The sequence below is a fragment of the Sebastes umbrosus genome, chromosome 24, assembly GCF_015220745.1.
Source record: "Sebastes umbrosus isolate fSebUmb1 chromosome 24, fSebUmb1.pri, whole genome shotgun sequence".
Taxonomy (NCBI): domain Eukaryota; kingdom Metazoa; phylum Chordata; class Actinopteri; order Perciformes; family Sebastidae; genus Sebastes; species Sebastes umbrosus.
Window position 1 is genome coordinate 14,034,308 of NC_051292.1, and position 18,088 is coordinate 14,052,395.

The window sequence follows — 18,088 nt, forward strand, 5'->3', positions numbered from 1 at the left end:
ATAAAGCAGGGGATGCTTTAGGGCGGGGCTACCTTGTGATTGACAGGTCGTTACCACGGCGTTGTCCGCTCTGAGAGATCTGCCGTTAACCGAGCTTAAGCTTGTTGGTTATCAATTCAACTGATGTTTTTGTGCGTTGGGAAGTTAATTTCGCGTGTCGTCAAATTGATGTTTGATGTCAAGTTGGTGAATGTTTTCTAAATGCTGCACGTGCCAAAACAGTATATAAGAAGTGAACGTAGTCACCGTAACATTAGTCACCCATTGGTTCGTGGACTGCGGTTTTGAAGCCTCGAGTTCGGCATTTTGGCTGTCGCCATTTTGGTCTTTTGGAACCAGAAGTGACAAGAGAGGGTGGAGCTAAGGACAACCCAACTTTCATGAACTGAAAACACACTGTGAAAGAGTTAAAGTTCGAAGATGAAAACACGGACATCACAAGGTAGCCACAATTTAATATTATTGTGTTATTTTAACCCAAACCACCATCTTTTCATAAACCTAGTTTTATTTTGAAAAGAGCGGAAATTGACACATGTATCACAGGTTGCTGGACATTTGTAGGAAAAAGACGCCGAAAGTCGTACTGAGCGTCAAAAAAAGGATATTCGTGTCTATGTACACACATTCAAATAGATTAAATTTCGTGACTATTTCATGAACTGCTGTGAGACTGTGTTGTGGAGGCAGTCGGATACATACAGTACCAGTAAAGATCCAGTACGTACCAAACTCACAAATGTATCGGTACAAGAGATATGTTAATTTTTCACAGCGCTGCACTAAATATAACAGAGATTTATTTTCATGCCGATACCAGAAACCTACAGTCATACAGTATATTATGTAACGTAGCTCTGGCCTCTCTTCCCGGCCCATTAGAAACATGCCGGCTGCCTGTGAAGTAGCTGATTGGCTCGGCAATTATTCAATTATCTCTTCCCACCTTCACCTGCTGATGCTGTATTCCCGCTGTGTTCTACAGTCAATTATTTAGACCTTTGACCTGCTTCGACCTGGCTTCACTTCACTGGCTGCCAGTGAAAGACAGGATTTAAATTAACATTCCTCTCATCATCACAATCAGTGACCGTCTCCCTGTAGTTCGGTCAAAACCCCCAAACCAAGGTGACTTATCTTTAGTTGTTCTGGTGGCTGTGGAGGCTCTGGAGCAGCTTTTCTACCAACATAAGGTCAGTCTGCAGAGTGGACTTCTTTAAAAGGTATTCAAGAGCTAACACTCTGATGAAGGCTTTTTGCCAAAGAGCGTAGGAGTCAGCCTTTCAGTATTAAGGGCTTTTGATTAAACTCAAAGTGCCTTGGAAGTATTGTGGCCCTTGATTCTTTATTCTAATGGACAGTGTGAGGCTTGCTCTTGAAACACACCATATAAATAAACTTATTAACAATACATTGTTCCCAAACAAATGCATTTTGAAGTCCAGCCTGTGTTTCAGATTACAGACTGAGTCCTCAACGACTGTAGGACCTCATGAAGGGGGTGAAAGCACATTGATGCCAGTACTACTAGGCTACCCCAACTTTCATCGCCTGATATTGTTCTCATCAGGGAGAGTGGAGCAGGTGGACTCAAAAGCAGGAGATCACAAAGAAATTAGACTTGACATCAGGCAAAGCAAATTTATTTAAATGGTGAAATAATTTGTAAATGTTGACAAAACTTTTTGAGTTGTTCTGACTTAAGGGGGTGTTCACATTTCTTTTTTTTAACCATAAAAAAACAAAAAACAAATATGTTCTCCCTGTGTTAGCGTGGGTTTTCTCCGGGTGCTCAGGTTTCCTCCCACAGTCCAAAGACATGCAGGTTAGGTTCATTGTTGACTCTAAATGTCCCGTAGGTGTGAATGTGAGCGTGAATGGTTGTCTCTATGTGATAGTCTGGCGACCTGTCCACCCAATGTCAGCTGGGATCGCGACCCTGAATAGGATAAGAGGTTACAGATAATGGATGGATGTACCTGCTGGTTCATACATACATTTGGAAAATGTATGTTTGAATAATCAATCGGGGGCTCCCTCCATGCTGAAAATATGATAGTGTATGATACCAAATGTGAACGACAGCTTGATGATTCTTGCTCGGATCATGAGAGAGTTGACAATGTGATGTTTACAGGAGTAAACAAACACAGAAGCCTGTATATCACACTGACACACTGGTGGTAGATTACACTCTGACTCTTGGTTCCTGATTTACACACTCACATATGGTTCTGTTGGCACAATATTTAGTGTAATTAAGTGTGTGTGTGTGTGTGAGAGAGCGTTGCCTCGTTCATACAGACTCAGGTTTACCATTTCACATTCCTGCCGATGATTATTCATCCTCATAATAAGAGACAGAGTTGTTCAGCTGACGATGATGATGATGATCACATTTTCACCATGGCAACACACCGCCTCTCCTCTCCTCTCCTCTCTGTGTGTGAGTGACTGCTAAATGCCAGTGACTTCCATTGTTTTGTTTTATACTACAATTGTGCGACATGCAGAGGTATTATGTTCCTCTCAGTCTGATCCTGACAGTGTAATATAGACTATGAATAACTGCTGAAATATACCACCTGTAGTAAAGACTTTCTGAGCAGCACAAGACAATCCATGCATTCTTAATGCTTCACTGAATGCTAATCGTTTCTGAATACTTGTTTAATTAACTGAGATTTTTGTCCATTTGAAAAAAAAAATTCTGATTCTGACTCTTAACCGACCTGCTCGTCCCGATCTAGGTCAGCTCTGATGTTCTGATCTCTGTGTTCCATTTCATTGGAATCGACACTGGAATAAATGTGTGTAGTTTCTATCTGTGTTGCCAAGGTTACCGCGTGACGTCGGCATCACGGCACCGGTGCCAGTGGGAGGGGCTATCTGTGGTTTTCCAACACTGATGCTTGGTTAAATAGATAAAAGGCAAAAAAAAAAAGTATTGAACAATACACAAATTGAGAAAATACAATTTGATCTTAACTTCCTAAAGTCCCCCTTCACGCATAAAATTGTTTTTCATCAGGTTCCTTGACTATGATGTTTAAGCTTCCCATGATGTCTGTGCACAGTGTTTTCACATTTATCTGCTAAAAAGGGAAAGTTTCTCTGTGCTCACATTAAATCTGTTTACATCCCGTTCTCATGAAGAGGCGTATGAATGCCACGATGATGCATTTAGCGTGCAATAAGTATGGCTTTCTTGATTTCCGTGTGTCATTTGTACGCCGTGCATCCTGTACTCACTGCAATGTAAACGCATCTGCGTATAAATGCTACGGTAAGCGTTGGTCATATAGTATAAAAAGCGAGAAAATCCACTTATGGTGGGGAGGTGGATGGATCCAACAAACACCAGACTTTTAACCAGGAGACCCGTTTTGTTTGGTAAGTTACGTTAGTGACGTGTTTTCCGTAGTTGTGTTACGTTGTTTCAGTACGTATTTAACTTAGTTTACGTACTTATTCTAAACCCATCCGTGATGTTTTCCCTTACCCTAACTATGTGGTTTTCTTGAACTGATATTGTTCCTATAAATGCTAGAGGTCAGGGTCCAACAAACACCGGACTAACCAGGAGGCCAGTGTTTGAGACCATTGTTTTGTTTTGTAAGTTAGCCACGATTGACACTAATGTTTTAGTGACGTGTTTTACATAGTTTTTACGTTGTTTCCGTACCTATTTTACTCAGTTTACTTACTTATTTTGTTTCTTGTTACAGCGGACGTTTGCGTGGAGTACAAATGACACGTGAAATGGCTAATATGCGTCCTCATGACACGCGGAATGTCCGTGTAATGTCATGCTATTTATAAAGCTTCCTGTGACACTGGTTTGGGTCCCTCTGAAATACAATAAATAAATTAATAAAAGAATAGAATAAAGTAGAAAATGAATTAAGTGTCCAGCAGTTAAACCTTTGAAACCAACAATATTTGCATATTTATAGGTTCTGGATTTTTCAGTGAGGGCGAAGCGGTTGATGTACTTTCAAGAATTTTTAACAAGGTGATTGAAATTTTTCTGGAAAAAACACATTAGACATAAATTATTTTTCTTTATGTCTTAAAACATGTCTGGAGAGGTTCTTTAAAATGAGAATATTTCCCCTGATTAATAAGGTTTACACACATCATCCAACCTTTCAACAGCAGGTGTTTATTAGCATTACAGTTCTGTATCAACACAAGTTGCTTTGAATATATCTTTAATACATTTCATTTAAAAAGTAATAGTAGCTGTGTAATGTGCCAGGCGATGGTCTATTCAAACAGTGTTTTACATGAAAAAGTAGAAGAGAAAGTACAAACAGCCATAAAGCATTATACAGACAAAAAAATCACCAGAGGGTTTTTTTTCCCAAAAGCCACCGTTGGAAGCAAAAGTAAAAAAAAGGATCTGACTACAACGGCACTCGATGTTTTAAAGAGTAAATCAACCGTGATTCATGAAGGGCAGCAAACTGCTGTTTCACTGCTATATGGTCCGTATGTTTGAGGTACTGTTACATCACTGGAGTACTTTCATTTTGAAGACTTTCTACTACTACTTACACTACTAGTACATTAAGAGTTTTATAGACAAGTTACTACTTACTAACTACTTTACAGTTTACTCCACTACATGTGTCCTGAGTTACTTAACCGCAGCTGGAAGTCTAACAAACATGAGTGGAAGTGTGAAGTGTGACCAGTGAGGGGACATGAGTCCTGTAGAACTCAGGTGTTTTACTTCCACAAGGATGTAAAGAGCGTGTATTGTATATATGTACATATGAAATGCATAAGCTGGGTGTTTTCAGTCCCTTTTAAGTTGAACTTGTGTTACGGCTGTATGTTTTCTGTGGTTGGTTTGGGTCAGTGTTGGAGTGTTGTCAGCCCCAATAGGGCTGCCCAAGGGTGGGGCGTAACACTTGTAAGAACCCATGTTCTAGGTTCTGCCATGTTCTCCACTATATATGTTTCTTACAAAACCAGAACATCTCAAAAATATGTCACTGAAAAGGCAACACCGTAAGGGGACAACATGGGTCTGAAATTAACTTTTTTCACTGCCTCCACTGTGTCTGGCAAGTATTTCTTTTTGTCTACCACTCAGAAATTTTATCTGCCACTTTTGAAATCTCTGCGCTAAATGAAGGAATAACATTTTAGATCTGATGTAATTCAATGTTCGATATATTTTACACAAAAAAACATTTAATGCATGGTAAATTACACTTATTTTCAGGGGTGGGAGGGTACTGTACACAGTATTGTACAGTACTTAAATAAATGATTGTATTTTTATTTAAATATTTGCTTTGATTAAAATAAATCTTGGCATCAGTAGTTTTAATTTAATTAATATTATAAGTTGCTTAGAGCTAGTGTTAGAAAGTTAATTCATAACTCTCTCTATTATCTAATTTATATTGCTATGAACACATCTCCTTCAAACAGCTGTATTTATTCAAGTTTCTCGCCCAAAAACTTAATTTTACGGGGTTACATTTGAACACATCATGATAAAGTTTATTAAATTTACCTTTTGTGCAATAGTCATTTTTACTGAACAGAGCATGAATGCACCATAATGTAACTCGGTGGCACCTCCGTTAACGATAGTAGCTCCGTTATATAGCCAAGCAAGACTGTGCTGCCCACCGTTTGCTAACAGCTCACGTTACTAACTCTCCTCCTGTTGATTTCAACACAGATTTGTTGTTCACAGAGCAGCATTATCAAGGAAAAATAGAGTGCGTCCCCTCAGGTTTAGTAGTAGTAGCGCCATGCTTTTGAGCGCTTTTTTTTTTCTCTCCGTCGTGTTTCCGGTTCTAAACAAACTGAAACATGATATAGCGTGCATATGCCGTTGCGTCATTGTGCATGTGGAACTTTTGGAAAGCATCAATACAGAGGAATCGATAGTCACGGAGGCATGAAATGCCTGAACTAGGAACCAGTTCTCAATGGGAACTGATTCTCTTTGTTTGGCGGGTGCTAATTTCAGACCCCGGTGACAACGCTGAGAATCTGGAAATTGGATTTAGTGGCACCCCTAGAGCAGAGCCAAAATTTAGGTCCAGGAACTCACCTCCAGAGTGGTGATAACAGTGGAAACAAAAGCAGAACCTTAAGTAACGGGTTGTTGAGTTCCTGTAGTGGAAAAGGCCCGTTTGTGTACTGACAAAGAGTCCTTCTTGTCAGCTTAAGTGTGGAAGTGTTCAGTCTTGTGTGCACCCCCAAATCACCTGCAACATTTAGTGTTGATTTACCCTTTAAAGAGTCATTCTGTTAGCGCCTCGTGTAGCAGATTCAATTTAAAGCATATACAGTACATATACAGATGGCTATCAACATAGAGGAAACATTACATTGACGTTATACTGTATGTGGGTGTTTCCTTCAGTTTGGCATTTATATTACAGATTCCCAGCTCCCGATATAAAACATATGCCATATTAATGCAGGGACATAGAAAAATGAATGGTGAAAATGTTTTGTCGTCACTTAACTGATGCCATTGAGCTGAAGTTTTAATAGCAATACTCTGACAAAATATAAAGACTACAACTCACAATGTCTTTAGATCACTATAACGTTCATGCTCTGTACATTGGGAGGTAAATATATTTCATATAAGAACACAAGAACCCTGTCTCCTCTCTTTGGAATGATTCAGTATGTGATATAATATTCAGAATTATTGTGTTGTGTATTTACAGCAATGAGCTTCAAATGGACATTTGAACATACAGTGGTGTGTTTTAAACTAGTTACTACCTTTTGAATTATACATTACATTGACTTTCACATATAGATCTTTAAAAAAACAGTAAACTACCAAATGAAACAAAACGCCTGATGGAGGTTTCTCCAAACGATTGCTTCAGTTTGGTAGTTCAGTACACAGTTCATCCTGAATTATAATACAGAAGAAGTGATTTTTGAACCATAGTTTGTTCGTTATATTCTGTTTTATCAGGGAAAATACATTTTGTGCGAAATCTTCTGATTGGAAGATAAAACCCGTCATCAAGTATCATCAGATAAAATCTACTCAAATTACATTACTGAACAAGTGTGTTGATCTAGTGGTTCTCCAGCACCATTGGATCATCAGCATACAGGAGTATATATACACTGAGCATTGGCTATTTAGCCATCGCACGCAACAGTGGAAACCTTTTTCAACCTTTGGCCAAAGCATTCAGGATTCTCCACCAACTGACTGAATGATTGTAAATCAATTTGAAAATTTGCCTGGGGTTCTACTGACATGGTGGCGAGTGTGTACATGCACTGCCATGTGGGGTTAAGGCATATTCAGACCTTCCTGCCTGTAGCGATCCTTACGTACAGTCATTCTCTTGCAGTTACTCCCACGTGGCTCTGGTGGCCTTGGCCGGCTCATCACCTTTATCCACCAGGGATTTATTCTATAGTCTGGTTCTATGATAATACTGTATTCATGAAAGTAATCACTTACTTTACTTTGTTTTCCTTTAAGCTGCACATCTCTTAAGAAAACAAGGTCACCTTTGTATGTACATTTCTATGAATGGCATCTCCTTCCATCATAGGAAGAAAAAACATTAGCCACTGTGCACAGCAGTAGCTACATCTCTAATTATGTGTTCTCCATTGCTACTATTTTAACTTTGCCTGGATGAACTGGTATTTATAGACAGTGAGGTGACTCTTCTACCCAAGTCGAGGCAAAATCCGACAGCTGCCTCAGCCATGAGTATGGTTTCAAATTTTTAATATAGTTAACACTACGATAAATATTTTGTGGTATGTGGTACTTTTATGAATATAAACCCATTTTTGCATCACTAATGGTACGTGTCCACAGCCTCCGTCCTTTCCATTCATTGTTTATATAAGCAGCCAGTGCAATGCATTCTGGTAGCGTGGCGGCACGGTTCGAGAGACGGGGCGTCACGTTAGCTGCTCCTCATTTGCTGAGGTCTAGACTACTTTATGCAAATCAGGGGAGTCCAACATGACTTGCCGCCTCTGGAAACTCCCAGGGAACTTTTAAACTAACCGTTGTTGATCCAAAAGAAAGACAGATTCATCAACTGTGTTTTCAGAAACACATTTCGGTAAACTGTTTTCCTAATATAAGAGAAGAAAGTTTCCGAATTAGCTGCAGCCCACGAGGGAAAGCGTTTGTCCAATCGGGTGCCTTGTGTCTGTTGGCAGCCCATCAAGCATCCAAAGGTGGGAAGCGAGGCGATCACTCGCAGTAAAACAAAACGCCCCTGTGGACACCAACCATTAACCGAATAAGCCAAACTTAAATGTTGTCTTAACACAGCCATAAAACACATAATGAAAATAAAATAATACAGATTTATCTAGTAATATCTGAATTGTGGTGCAGTGGAAACAATTCAGTTGATGAGTACTCATTGAGGCCCCTGCCGTAGCCATAAGCAGGAACTCCCGGTAGAGGTATACGATGGAAAACCAATCAGTGTCGAGTTGGAGCGTGGTCTTTGGAGGTGGGAGGCAATTTGTTCCATTGTGATAGGAGGTGAAGAAACCTCCATCATACTGGTTAGACCTACTGTACGCTCGCAGCATCAAAGCACTTCATGCTCCCCGTGGGTCGGACTCTGCCCTGATCCGTCTTCACTACTCCACCACACACTTCTGCTCTCTTTCCCGGGGCTCAGACGGATAAGTGCGGTCATGGACCTGAAGACACCTCCGCTGAGAAGAAGCTAAGTTACACCAGCAAACCAGACATGTTGAAACGTTTCTGAATGGAGCTCTAGCTCACAGATAATAGGAGCTGACAGAGAGAAGAGGGGATGCCATGTAACAAAGGTCGCTGCCCAGACTCAACCAGGGGGATGCTATTGTTAGATGGTCTGGGTCTTAAAACCCTAGACCACCGGGATAACCTAATGTTGTTGTTTTTTTTAACCGTGACCATAATAATTCCCCAATCATAAGCAAGTAGGTCTTCTTTTAACCCTGATGATGTAATCCTGTCGCACAGCAGTTCGTGAAGTAGTCACGAAATTTAATGTATTGATTCGTCTACATAGACATGAATTTCATACTTTTTTTCATGATGGTCAGCACAAATTCATTCAATTCATATGTAATCCACAGAATTGTGAACTGGGAAGAAAAGAGAGCAGCGAACGCTTCGTGCGGAGGATGTCACAGGACATTTTGCCCAGGAGACCAGAAGTAACCACAAGTCAAAGTTGATTTATTTGCCACGTAACTTCCGTCCATAAGTTAAGTCACTTCCGGAGTTATTTTAACCCAAACCGCCACCTTTTCCTAAACATAACTAAGTAGTTTTGTTGCCTAAACCTAACCAAGTTGATCTTTTCCTAAACCTAACTAAATAGTTTTATTTTGAAAAGACTGGAGCAGAAATTGACACGTGCGTCACGTGTTGCTGGACATTCGTAGGAAAACGCACAAAAAATACGTTGTTGAAAGTCGTGCTGAGCATCATAAAAAAAGGGAAATTTGTGTCTATGTACGAGAATCAAATAGATTACATTTTGTGACTACTTCACGAACTGACGTGAGACGGAGTTGGATGATGAAGGGTCCCATCGTCTTTCCCTAACCCTGGCTGCACATAATTATAGTGGTAACAATAATTAAACATATTAATCATATCAGCCCGATTTATTATGTATTCTTTGTAAAGGCAATGAGAAACATTTAGTTTAGTTTGAAGGGGCTTTATAAGATTGAGAATATCAGTTTCCTAAAAGAATTTAATGTGAACAAGTTTGTTAAATGTTTGACACTCTTCTCTGTTTAAGATGGATGGACTTTCTCATGAATATCGTGCCTAGTGAAGCTTTAATTCTTTCAGTCAGTAAAGAAGTCAGGCAGTCAGTCCAATTTCCCTAAACTCTGCTGTCATCCATTTATTCTGCACATCTTGTCAATTAAATATGTCAGCTAACCAAGCAGTGATCCTTTCTGCCAATCACGCCCTGCAGTCTGTTGGTGATATTTGTTCTTTTCTTTCCACTCCCTCTCTCACACCGAGCAGCCATCCTCAACTTCTTATTGTTGCTCCAATCACGATACAGGCTTTTTTCTCATTGTGAGAAAACAAACAAAGAGGTTTTTCAAAAATACTGTCATAAACTCTGGCTCTAATGATTGAATCTGAAGTTTAAATTGTAGTAGAACTTGAGGAAAAAAGTTTGGTAATAAAAAAAAAACTGAATAAGAAGAATGTGGGGTTGCAGATCATCAACAGAGGAGTACAAATGTGAACAGACAGGATGAGCAAAGACATGGTGGCCCACAGTGGAGAAAGGCCAATGTAATAGGGATCTTGTTAATTATTATTTTTGGATAATTATAAATACATATCTGCCATGTAGCCTAATTCAAATGTTATAATTTCAGGGCAATTACTTGTTGTAATGTTCTCTAATTTGCAAGGCAAAAAACTTAACGAAATAAATAGAAACCCAGCGAGAGTGGAAATGAAAATGAGACGAGGTGGAAGAGAGCGTGAAGAATAAATGATTAAATGAAGAGATACTGCAGGGGAGAGAGAACACAATGAGTCTCTCACCGAGAACAACAACTGACAAGGAAAAGGGGAATGTTTTCACTTCATGATGTCTCTTGCGCTGTATCTACATGTTGTGACAGTTATACAATTACATTCAAAATTATAGTCATATTCTAAATGATCAGTGTTGTGATACAGTTCATGTCAGTGCAACAATAAAGACGTAGAGCGAAGCAGTGTTGCTAAACTTTCAATTTTAGTCAGAATGAAGGAATTGGATTTAAAATGACTCTATCACAACCGTCTTTTGGGCGTGGAACCCACATCACGCTGCATTTAGGGTAAAATTAAGGTTAAATTGTGAAATAAAAGAAGGAACATCCCAGAAAAAAAATCTGATTTAATGTAATCTCTTGTTAAATACCTAAAATATTGAATAAAAATTACTCCTGTGAAATATTTAAATACTTTTGATGACTCATCTTGAGCTCAGGAGCGTATAAATAGGCCTACCGACGCACCAACGTACCAACACATCAATGCTTCAATGCATCAATGCGCCGATGCACCCTTAGCGTATGAATTGCATCAGATTTTCAACTAAATCCCATCTTCTTCATTATTAGACGGTTAGAGCAACTGACACAGTATAAAGAGCGATAAAGTCTACGTACGGTGGAACCCAAACCATGATCTTTTACAAAGTGTAACCAAGTACTTTTGTTGCCTAAACCTAACCAAGTAAATCTAAAAACTAAAGGCCCTGACACACCGAGCCAACGGTCAGCTGTCAGCCAGTTTGGGGTCGTCGGTGAGTGTCTGTCGGCCTAGTTCTTGCAGCTCTAGTCTGCCCGTGTTGGAGGCTATTCGGCTGATTCAGCATGTTGAATCAGCGGTGGAGCTGCGAATCAGTGCACGAGAAGAGAAACGGAAGAAGTGAGGAAAGCAAGCTGACGAGTAAAATCACACAGAGGGCTCTTCTCATTTTTCACCTTCATCTCATCTGATCATTCCAACATACAGATATTTCCACAGTGACATGAACATCTGGAATGAAGCTAAGTGGTGAGTGAGAGTGGTGTGAAAACGGTGGACAAACGCTGCTTTGTTTCATGTACGTATCATTACAATGGCTTGTATAGCCGCCATCCTCGGTCTTCCGGTTTCCCTTTTGACAAATATGTATGACGAATACAGAATAACGCGTCTTCACAGCTTCACAGCATTCAACGTGTTAGGTTAAATAGGCCAAAACAACTTCCGATAGACTAGAGCAAACGGTGAGGGACACGCCGCAAAAACTGTACAGAAGCTCACCGACGGCCCCAAACTGTCCGACCGTCGGCTTGGTGTGTCAAAGCCTTTAGACCACGAGGAAACAAAGTGGGAAGAGCCGCTGGTTCTGGACATGTATTCCCATTTTAATCTCTTCTCTAAACAATATCCTCAATGTTGCATTATACAAAGTCGTGTGACTGTAACAATCACATAGGTTTATGTTTTGGCCACCAGTTTTTATTATTTCAACTTTGTTTCTGAGAAATCATGTTTTGTGTTTCATTTTAATATTACAATACCCATGAGCCTCTAGCCGTGTGGTGAAAAAGCCAATCAGTGGTTATTTCTTGAATTTGTGAACTAAATTTTAATATCTGTGATTGAATGTTTCTGGCTTGAATGCACTTTGGGAGAGGTAGTTAACTTTTCTGCCATAGTTTTTTATGTACACAGGCGATAAGTCTTTATAACTTTATATAAGCAGGGGAAGTGCCTCACTGAGATTAAAGTTTATCAAACAAAATTTCCCAGGAGAGCGCTGATGATTCACCTAGTCTCACATAGCCAGACCTACAGTATCTCCACAGCGCTGTGTCAGCACTAAAGAAAGGTCTGGCTCCACACATTAGCAGTCTGGCATAGTGGCAAAAAAATGTCTTGTTTGGATTTCTTTAAGTCTTGGGGGTCCACGTAGGTTACTTCAAAGTTTGCGGTCCTTCTCCTCCTAAACGGTGGCGTTTTGAGGCTGATGTCTCCTCTGCAAGCGCATGCGTAATGCAGCCTCCAGAGGCTTCCTCTTAGCCCTTACAGTCCGGTCTGATTTGCTGAATCCGCCATTGAAATAGCAATACGCCAATGTGCAGGCGCACCTGGCTTTTAAAGGGAATGGGAGAGGACACTCTGGTTTAATTAACGTTACGTCCAAAACACACCTTTTGATTAATTAAGAGACTAAATACAACACCTTTGCCTTTTGCGCCTTACTGCTTGCTGTTTAACGAGCAAACGTGGAGTTGATTTGATCACATTTGATTTGATCCTGTTTGATCTGATACCGTTTGATTTGATTTGATCCTGTTTGATTTTATCCCCTTTGATATCTGTATGAGAGGACTCCTGTCTTGCCATTGTCAAAAAAAATATTCACAATTCCTATGATGAGCCTTTAACTAAACTGTAGCAGAAAAACACTCTATAGTGTTGAGAGTTTCTGAGCTGGTTGCTGTGACACGTTGCCACCAAATAATACCTCTGTCCTCTTATTTTGACATTGTTGTCGGCAGAGTTCATATCAAAGGCCGTCACCATGTAACCACGAACCTCACTTTAAACACTAATGTGTCCAGACGTGGTCTCTCCCAGCTTCACCTCAACCTTTGAAACAGCACTTCAAGATTTCACACTGTGAGGTTTCCTCTTTTAGTTTAGCTCTGATTTACAAACAGGATGGAAGTATATATACATGTATATCAATATCAATGACGGGTATGTCATCAACCATTCAGGGCTGATTATGGTGGTGGGATGAGAGTCTGGTTTATGTACACAAGCATACAGCTGTTTGGTGGTAGAGATGGTACACAGATGTGCAGTTTTATACATTTTCGTTCTTTCTTTCTTTTTTTATTCTAAGAATCATTGCAATTTCCTTTTCAACACTATATCATCTTTTTCTGTTCAACATATATTTCTTGTCATTTTAAGCCCACCTAATCCTGAACACTGTTCATAGTGAAACGCGATTAGTTCATTCTGTCACTTCTCCGTGTCACAACGCATTAAGGTTTCCAGATATGCACCGATCTTCCACCAAGGACACTGCCAACAAGCTGTGTTGAATTTGTCAGACAACAGACACTTTAGATTACTGGTTCCTTGAATGAAGAGAAGGATGATCGACTAAGAGGGCAGCCGGAGTCCTATGTTTCAGTCCCAGGGTGGAACAGGATGTCGTGGTTTTCTTTCTATATCGTGTTTTTCTCTTCAGTGTGGGCAATAGGTGCTTGACTAGGTCTTGACCTGTGGTGACCTCTAGGATAATCTCAGCCTCATGAAACTTTACAGCCACAAACTATAGACCTAGAGCTTTCAGAGGATGGATGGCTTTCCTAGCTAGATTGACAATAAGGGGGTTTCTGAGCAGTTTACACAACATAAGTGCTTGCCATCCAATCGCCGAAAAATGTAATTCTTAATTCTTAATCTCCAGGTTCCCAGCTTTCAGATGATGTACACCACTTCTATGTGACATCTACTGTTGACCTGCTATCTCCCCCTAAAGACCCCCTGTACCCCCCTAAGAAAAGACTAAAATGGGTCTATTGTGGGTCTCAGAGGGTTAATAAGAACTTAAGAATTCTTTATACTAATAAGATGGTTCTGGAAGACGGGATTTTATCCTGATTTTAGATGAATAATTGTGTTTTTAGTCTGTCTAATTGTCTGTCTGAGCATGAGCATTAGGGATGGGAGCCCAGGACTTAATGAGGAATTCATGTACTTCCTCTATTCTCCTCCTATTGTGGCCTAATTTTCTTCCTCAGGCTCGTCATTCCTTTTACCGAATTCCCTCTTCTCCATTTCCTCCCATCCAGATGTTTCCTCTTTCCCTCTCTCTCTCTATCTGTACTCCATTCTCTCTCTCCCATCCTCTTAGCTCTTGTCTTTGTTTCGTCCCCTCCCTCTACACACCGTACAAACCAACTCTGTAAAAGATTAGCTTGCAGTCTAGAATAACATTTAATACCGTACAATATAACTCTATAACATTATAAAACAGGAGAGGACATTCACAGATCCAATATGTTGGAATCAGTCTGAATCTGGACACGCTAACCAAATCTGATCTGAAGAAACTGAAAAAAGGTACCAGAGAATAAGAAATCCAAAACACGGAGGACCTGAACAGACCCACATAGAGAGAGAACACCGACAGCATGATGCTTCACCAATTAGCAGTCAGCCGCGGTGGAAAAGAGCAGCAATACATTTCACTCATTTTTCCCTCTCCGTCTGCCTCAAAAAACACATTTCCTTTATGCCACTCCAAGATTATCTTCTAAATGATCTCACTCATCAACCAAAATACTAAAAAACACTAAGTGTTCCCGGTCTTACCCCCAAACAAACCAGCATGGGAACCGGAGTATGACTAAAGACAATCAGGCTGCGGCTCTGCTGCCTTTCATCTCCTGTATTCAACTTGGCATGTGTGGAAACATTAAAACAAAGAAAAGCGCTCAAGGAGGGAAAATACAATAAACTGCTGTTGCCTCTGAACAGGCATAAAGTCAAAGATAATGATTTTGATTAGTTTAGTTTGTCAACCAAATTTTCTCCATTTTACTACCACATTACCATCAAACTTGGTATATCAGAATCGAAATGGCAGATTGCCACAAAACTACGTGACACGTCCGTACTCAGAGGATGAACGCTCTGTGTCTTGGATGCTTCATGACTAATTGCCAAATTTGTACATGCTATATCATGGTCATCAGAGGATACGCCCTAAATATTTAGACCTCTTACACTTTCATTTAATGCCATCATCTGATCAAACATTTAATTTGGACAGAAGAAATATATAAAAATCTATAGTGCTCCTGTAAGGCCTAAGATCAACCCTGTCTCATGACTCACAAAGGAATAGTTGTTGATCTAAGAGGAAAACTTAGTAATCATCACACATAAAACACTCTTATGACCCTATTCCACCCCACCTGGCCCCCTATCGACTCCTGGAATTGATATTTGATTTGAACATGAAAAATACAGGTACAGGATGTGTGTTGTCCCTGTGTCCACTTAAAATCAATGCAAACACCATGACACAATTTTATCCGATAAACCATAAACACCTGAAGGACATTTTACAACATTTGACATCCTTCCCCTGCTGCCTTGATATTCTACCAGCAGGCTTTTTTAAAAAAACAAATTGCATAGCCTCATATCTTCTACAAATTGTTAACACATCTCCTCTCTCGGGTGACTCCCCACAGGCCCTGAAAACTGCAGTCATCAAGCCACTCTTAAAAAAGAACAATCTAGACAGGTCACCAATGAACAATTACAGGCCCATATCAGACCTCCCGTTTTTATGTAAAATCATTGAAAAAGCTGTTTTTGACTTCCACTTAAACACAGACGGTGGCAGAATTTCAGTAGCGTTTATTAGATCTCAGTGCTGCATTTGATAAGGTCGACTGCAACATATCACTAGACCGACTGGAACACCGGGTGGGACTTTGTGGCACAAACTGGTTTGAATCCTAGTTAATTTGTGTGTCTGTTGGAGTTACTCAAGGCTTGTGGGGACTCTTCTGTTTAACATCTACCTGCTTCCGCCGGCTCAGATTATGTAAAACAACAAAATAATCATTATGCAGACGACACACAAATTTACATGATCATATAACCAGGGGACTATGGTCCAATAGAAGCACTGTAGCAAGAGTACTGAACAAATTAATGTCTTTCTGAGCAGAGATAGGCGGGCCGTCGGCACGTGCCCCTCTTGCTAGCTAATCTATCTCTGCACTGCGCTCATGTGGCAGTTACAGCCGTCCCGACCGACGGCGTCATCTCAGAAGTGTAACGCCCACCCTGTCAGCACTGTTGCCATTGTTTGCACAGTTTGTGCTGTTGAGAGCCGTGTGGAAGCAATTCCTCAATCATACTGCAGATATGATCTGAATTTGGAATTTAGCACCTTTAACTAACAACTGTTAGCTAACAAATTGCAGGCAACTAATATAAAGTTTCAAGACATGGAGCTTAGCTACAACTATTTCTAACTACTATTTCATTCTATGCTAGTAGTATGCAAATTTATTGAAAACAAGACTTTGATGGTTGTCAAACCAGATTGTTATATGATGGTTTATGAAGTGGAATGACAGAAACACAAACTGATACTAGAAGCAAAATTATCTTATTTACAATTGAGCTAAATACCTCCTACATGGCTGCCACAGTGTGTGGAATGCTACCTTATGTTTTCCCTCATTGTGTGCTGCTACCTTCTCCTCTGTCTTCCACTATGTCAACTGTTCCTTACTGTCCACCTCCACCTTTGCCTTGTCTTCAGTCGCAGTCAAAGTCTCCCAGTCATCGCTCCTCTCCTTTTTACTTTCTATTTTATTTTAATTTCAGTTGTATGTGTCTATTGTATCCATAGATTACATTACAGAATCAGAGTTTTAAAAAAATAATAAATCAGATAAAATTTAAGAAACATCACCACCAGTTATAGATTTTGTTTCCAGACGACAGCTGCCCTACACTTGCCCTATAAAAATGACCACCAAAAGGTCACGGTGTGTGTTTTTTTTCCTCACCTACTTTTCCACTCCTTCGCAGTAAGTTTTGAGCAACTAATACTTTATGTATTCCCTCTGATCCACAGAGGAAGTTCTAACATGCAGCAAGGATACGGCATAATAATAATATGTTTTTAGTTACAACTGAGTGTGCACACTCTCAGCTACAAGTCTGTATAATCGCAGCTGATTTTAAGATAACTAGTGGAGGCTTGTTAACATCTATACTGACTGACTGTAGTTGTGATTATAGCTGTAGCATGGCTTGCTGTTATAATTACCACGGCAGTGACACGTCATTTTTAATGGGTGGTGAAGCTATTCCTGAACTCCCGTAGAGTATGTTGGAAACACATCTGTCATATCAGGTAGAAGCGTGGTGATTAGTTTCATCTTAGGGGGAGCTGGGCAGGTTAAAGAATCACTGGCTTACACTCACATTTAGTACCGATAGAGATGACAGGCAGTCAGTTCATCTCCTGCAGATGGCTCCTCTCTTTAGAAGGATCCCTTCAATCATCCATTTCTGTTCTCCAGAACTCACCTTTCAACAATATTGCCCCCTCTTCCATCCTCTGCCCCTTCCCCATCCATCCCACCCTCAGTCTCCTCCTTCCATCTCATCTCGTACCGATGTTTTTATACTGGCACAGCAGCAGGTTCTTGAATGTCTTTTTGAATGTGGCGTTGCACAGTGCGTAACAAGCCGGGTTGATAGTAGAGTTGACGTAACACAGCCAGTAGCCAATAGCCCACACGGTGTCAGGGACACAGGACTGGCAGAAGGTTGAGATCAGCACCATGACGTTATACGGCGTCCATGTGATGATGAAAGCCAGCAGGATGGCAAAGATAGTCTTGGTCACCTGTAGAGAATGAGAAGAAAAGAAAAAGGACTAGAATTAAAACTTGTTTGAGATAATTAATCCAATCGAGTGAACATCGTGTCTGGTGTTTTCTTGTCAAAAAAGCTGTA

General features: G+C 40.2%; 1 protein-coding gene across 1 annotated transcript in view; it reads right to left on the bottom strand.

The window, feature by feature from the left end:
* Positions 1-14,027: 14,027 nt before the first annotated feature.
* chrm4a (cholinergic receptor, muscarinic 4a) overlaps positions 14,028-18,088 on the bottom strand; it is a 41,849-nt gene continuing 37,788 nt past the window's right edge. The window contains exon 7 of the mRNA XM_037762275.1: positions 14,028-17,978. Within this exon, the coding sequence (XP_037618203.1) occupies positions 17,733-17,978 (246 nt within the window). The 3' untranslated portion in view covers positions 14,028-17,732. The remainder of the gene's footprint in view (positions 17,979-18,088) is intronic.